A 6000-nucleotide genomic window follows, 5' to 3' on the forward strand; every position below is an offset into this window, starting at 1 on the left:
CACAACATCATGAGCTGAAGGATCTATACTGTAATGTTCTATATTCTTAATCCAATCAGCATATCTGACTGAGTTGGAGGAATCTCAGGTGGAATATAAGTGGTAAATGGGTTGTTTCTGTGCTCTATGTTATAAATAATTAAGATAAAGACATGAAGGACAAGAAAACTTTCCAAACTTCAATCCAGAAGAAAGTGTTTAAATGGGATATGGAATAAATCTGAATTATTGAATGTCCTTACCTTTACCCCTTGAGATTCATTTGAGAAATATACCAGAGTCCATATATATAGCAAGAGACTTTCCTCATTATACACGTTCTCTCATCCTCTCCTGCCTCCTCATTAACACAAGAATACTTCCCAATACAAGTTTGTGGGTAACGATTGGAAGTGGGATCCTGTTTACTGCAGCTGCTTGGGTTGATAAGGCATCGGTCAAACCAGACTTGGGGTAGTCTGAGCAGTTTTGGGCTCCTTGTCTAAGAAAGGATGTGCTGGCATTGGAGAAGATCCAGAGGAGGTTCAGGAGAATGAATCTGGGAGTGATAGGGTTGCCATATGAAGAACACTTGATGGCTCTGGGCTTGTACTTGCTGGAATTTAGAAGAATGAGAGGGTGTCTCAATGAAACTAATTGAATATTGAAAGACTTAGGCAGAGTGGACCAGAGGTTACAGTCTCAGAATGTCCCTTTAGAATAGAGATGAAGACGATTTCTTTAGCCAGAGGGTGGTGAATCCACAGAATTCATTGCCACAGATGGCTGTGGAGGCCAAGCCACTAGGTATATTTTGTTACAAGAATCTCTCCTTGTAATAATGATCAGTGAAGCACAGGGAGAATCTGTACTTACCGATGGAAGAACATCTGAACTTACACAATCGATACCTGTGTGATTTCCTGACCTTCCTTGAACAATCAAAGAACAGATGGAGTTCAACCCCGATAAGTGTGAAGTGGTTCATTTTGGTAGGTCAAATAGGAAGACAGAATATAGTATTAATAGTAAGACTCTTGGCAGTGAAGAGGATCAGAGGGATCTTGGGGTCCGAGTCCATAGGACACTCAAAGCTGCTGCGCAGGTTGACTCTGTGGTTACGAAGGCATACGGTGTATTGGCCTTCATCAATCGTGGAATTGAATTTAGGAGCCGAGAGGTAATGTTGCAGCTATATAGGACCCTGGTCAGACCCCACTTGGAGTACTGTGTTCAGTTCTGGTCGCCTCACTACAGAAAGGATGTGGAAACCATAGAAAGGGTGCAGAGGAGATTTACAAGGATGTTGCCTGGATTGGGGAGCATGCCTTATGAAAACAGGTTGAGTGAACCCGGCCTTTTCTCCTTGGAGCGATGGAGGATGAGAGGTGACCTGATAGAGCTGTATAAGATGATGAGAGGCATTGATCATATGGATAGTCAGAGGCTTTTTCCTAGGGCTGAAATGGCTGTCACAAGAGGGCACAGGTTTAAGGTGCTTGGGAGTAGGTACAGAGGAGATGTTAGGTATAAATTTTTTACACAGAGTGGTGAGTGCGTGGAATGGGCTGCTGGCAATGGTGGTGGATGCAGATACGATAGGGTCTTTTAAGAGACTTTTGGATAAGTACATGGAGCTTAGAAAAATATAGGGCTATGGGTAACCCCCGTCATTTCTAAGGTAGGGACATGTTCAGCACAATTTTGTGGGCCGAAGGGCCTGTATTATGCTGTAGGTTTTCTATGTTTCTAACAGAAAATATAATACAAGTTAAAAAGGAGTTTCTGCTGCTGGCCACATGTTCCTCGTAGTCCAGTTTCGAATCTCCACATGTCTGTGGGGCACCTCACATTCACCATAGTTGGTCTCCTACAGAGTTACCGCTGCCAGCACACTTGAAGCGTCTACTTTTATATTAATTTCCTACCAATTCAGATAGTGCATCCAGTGTCATTGGCTGCAGGTCGAGTGTCCAGGCCAGCATCCATTTATTACCTTCTTCCCAGCAAGTGACAATCTGTATGGCTCTTTGTTCTCACTCAGCAACCAGCTGAATCGCACAGACCAACATTCACAAACCTGTATGTTATATCCAATCAAAGAACACCCATAAATAACTTCTTATTTGGAAATGATCCCAAGTTCAGCAGATTACCTGAGGCATCACTGTGTCAAATTTTAAACACTGATCAAGCCAAGCGACTGACTCACAAGATGGAGAACACAGTCTCTTCATAAAATGGCAGCCTCCATCTCCTCCCTCATGGTAAGAACAAAGACAATTGGTCTATCTGCTTCCACTGTCCTTGACTCATTTGAATTCACTAATTTGTAGACTGTAGATCTTTCTGGCCAACAATTTAAAGTGGAGATTGATAGGTTCTTGATCAGTCAGGGTGTCGAAGGTTACTGGGAGAAGGCAGGAGAATGGAGTTGTCAGGGATAATAAATCATCCAAGATGGGATGGTGGCGCATACTCGATGGACCAAATGGCCTGATTCTGCTTCTTTATCTTACGTATGTGGTCTTTTGGTTGTACAAAATGAGAACTCATTGGACAGCTGCCATCCTTTATCTTCTGACAAACCAAGAAATGTCAGACCTAGTCCTGACAGTGTTCCTTGTGGTTGCAGGTTCAGCTGAAGATGGTCCACGGGTTGTCTTCATGATCGACTTGTGGCACCCAAACGTTGCAGCCACCGAGCGCCAAGCTCTAGACTTCATCTTCTCTCCGGCCCGCTGACTCCACTCAATCCTGTTTTATTCTTCCTCCTGAGTGGCAGACCTCGGAAGGAACGGAGCACTGGATGGAATGAGGGCTTTTGGATCATTGGACCTGCTGCCCTTTCTCATTTCATTAGAAAGAAATAAGTGGGCAAAATAAGGAAAATATAAGCTTTATTTGCTGAAATTGCACGCATTGTCGTGTTAATGGTTAGATGGAGAAACAAAAGTCCAAGATTTATTTATGTATTGCTTCGGATTTATTTTTTTAACAAGGTAAATTCCTTTACTTTCCACTAGTCATTGGGGTAGGGTGTGCAGCCGAATTGATTTCTGTCACACTGGGTTGCAGCCAGTAGGACGTTTTTTCTGAGCTGTGTATTACTTTGATTTTAAACTGTCTCATCTGTGAGACATAATCCAGGTTAGGCACTGTGAAGGGTTTTCTGGCCCGGTTCGTCTAGTTGTCAGTGTTCATTTTGGCAGGGTTGGGTGGGAGTGGGTGGGTACTGAGTTGGAAAAACACAACAGCTGTCCAAGAATTTTCCAAAGAAATTCCTGGGATTGTGGGTCCATATACAGGTTGAGTGGATTAGAAACCTAATTGAGCATGTTAAAAACTCCTCTGATTTGGAGTTTCTAGATCAATTTGCCATTTCTCACAGACTGCTTACTGTCTCGCTTCTGTACCTCAGCAATTTTAATGTATTTTGCAGTGAAAAACAATATTTAAATTATAAAGTATTAGTTTTATATTTTAAAAAATTAATGGATTAAAGGAAAATAACACACAAAGCTGTTCTCATCAGAGAAAATGACAGATGGATAGGTCATACAGAGAATCCTAGGTATAAAAGAAGGGATGTCATTAGAAGTATTGTGATTATCACAATTATTTTTGCAATGCAAATCCTTCGTGAAAAAAATAACTATTCTCATCGACCCATTTATTGATTGGAAAATTATTTGATGCATTGGCCACAGTAACAGTAAAAAGATCATCATTGAGTTTCAAAAGTTCAACAGGTTTACCTTTATTTTTTTATCTAATTGATTAATGAAACAAAATTTGCTTCTTGGATCTGAAGAAGACTCATTTGGGGCCATTATTTTTTTATTTATCAATGTACATTGGGATTAAATGATTAATCCAGAATTATGTTTTTATTCCTTTGGCATAATCAAAGGAGCTAAATGGTTTACAGAGTTTGGAAGGTTACTTTTCCACTTGTGAGCAGTGTGCGAAGAAGTTGAGGCTGTAGTGAAACGAGCTGCACCACGACGTTAGCTTCAGGCTTCACGATATCACTGTAAAGCACAGAACCCTGTGCAAGTATAGAGAGGAACTGCAAACAATTTCCCATCACCATGTCCATGTTAAATACTTAGAGCTTTGCCTGTCCTAGTGAACTCTGAACAAGATTGTCCCATCAAAAGATAGGAAAGAGGTCAACTGCTGTACTGAATTTTTGGCAGCTGTGAATGGGAGATTTATGCTTGAATGAAACTTAATTGAATTTGATTGGAACTTTAAAGAGCTGCCAAAGGAGAAACTATCTTCCTAATTCAGCTGTAACCAAGCCTAGGCTCTTTGTACCACGTGAACTTAACTTGTAGTGCTGCAGTTAAATACTTCGATTACAAATGTAGTAAAGTATTACTTTTCTATTTGTGCCACCAGTGAATTAGCATTATGTGAACTTGCGTCTAAAAGGAATTAATGCAATGCCACAGAATTCAGTTTAACATCTGTGCTCTTCATGATGCAATGTGATGCTTGCCTACTCCTGTGAGTCTGACATTTCCATATGATGGACTGTTATTTTCGTAAGTATGCTTACCTCCGCTGGCCTAGTCATTCTGGTTGTGCAATCTGGCCATAAGATTGCCCCAAACCTCGGGGCAAATTACTTCTATTGATGCACTTTACTATATATGATAGCTAATGTGTTGCATGTGTACACATGGAATTGTGCTGGTGCAAGATTTGAAGAAATAAATCAGACATTAAGTTTTATTGCTGTGTTTTTCTTCCTCTCGGTCAAGGTTAATATTCCTCCGTCTTGAATTTATTAGGGGTGAAAGTTATACTTGCTGTCCATTTTTGTGTTGGTCATTTGAGCCTCCGTTGTCATAGAGATGTATGACAACGTCGAGATAGAGATGCATGGATAAAGGCCCTTTGCCCAATTGGCCTATGCCAACCACAGTGCCCACCCAATCAGTCCCAGGTTCCTGCACTTGATCCATATCCCTCTAAGCCCTGCACCTCCAACTGCTGCTTAAATGATATTATTGTGCCTGTCTCGACCACTACTTCTGACAGCTCATTCCGTATATTCACCACCCTCTGCATGAAAATATTGCCCCTTAGGTCCCTTTTAGACCTTTCCCCTCTCACCCTAAACCTGTGCCCTGGAGTTCTGGTCCCTACCCTGGAGAAATGCTTAATAATCTCTGAGCTATGCAGTTACGAAATCCAAATGATTTTCATCTTTCGATTTCTGGCACTATCCTATTTCTGCAGTTGATTTATATTGTGAGATTGCTTGATCAAAGTCCCAAAATCAAATCCCAATCTCTTTCTGTCTTAAAACTCAATGCCCTTGAACCCCATGCAACAGAGTCTTGAAATTGTACACACAGGACTGGGCCAATCAGCCATGCTGACCTCAATGCCCAACTACACTCATTCTATTTGCTATCATCAGCTCCATATCCTTTTATACTTTGTACTTGATTTCAACACTGCCTCTGGCACCAGGTTCCAGATATCAACCAGTTGCTCTTGATTCCCTTTTGATATCTCTGCCATTGGAAGAAGACTGCCTACTTTTTTCCAAGATGTTGGGCAGCACAGTAACACAGTGTTCTGCAGTGCCGGTGATTGGAGTTCAATTTCCACACACTGTCTATAGGGAATTTGTATATTCTCCCCGTGACCACATGGATTTACTTGGGATGCTCCAGTTTCCTCCCACAGTCCAGAGATGGGTTAGTAAGTTGTGGGCATGTTATGTTAGCACTGGAAGCATGGCAACACTTGCAGGCTGATCTTCAGACTGATGACACTTTTCACTCTATGTTTCAATGTACATGTGACAAATATAGCTAATGTTTATCTATAATGTTATATACCTCCATTAGGTGACTCCTCAATCTATTTCACTCTAGAGAAACAAGTCCAACCTATCCATTCTCTCACCATAACTAAAGTCCTCCAATCTGCACAACACCCTGATGAATCACCACTGTATTCTCTCCAGCATAACCACATCTTGGATTATAGTTGACT

General features: G+C 41.4%; 1 protein-coding gene across 3 annotated transcripts in view; it reads left to right on the plus strand.

The window, feature by feature from the left end:
• The window catches only part of asphd2 (aspartate beta-hydroxylase domain containing 2), a 72210-nt gene extending 67474 nt beyond the window's left edge, over window positions 1-4736 (plus strand). For all 3 annotated transcript variants that reach the window (XM_063034256.1, XM_063034257.1, XM_063034258.1), the window contains one exon: window positions 2615-4736. In XM_063034256.1, the coding sequence (XP_062890326.1) occupies window positions 2615-2724 (110 nt within the window). In that variant the 3' untranslated portion in view covers window positions 2725-4736. The remainder of the gene's footprint in view (window positions 1-2614) is intronic.
• Window positions 4737-6000: the final 1264 nt, after the last annotated feature.

Source organism: Mobula hypostoma, chromosome 27 (genome assembly GCF_963921235.1).
Source record: "Mobula hypostoma chromosome 27, sMobHyp1.1, whole genome shotgun sequence".
Lineage (NCBI taxonomy): Eukaryota > Metazoa > Chordata > Chondrichthyes > Myliobatiformes > Myliobatidae > Mobula > Mobula hypostoma.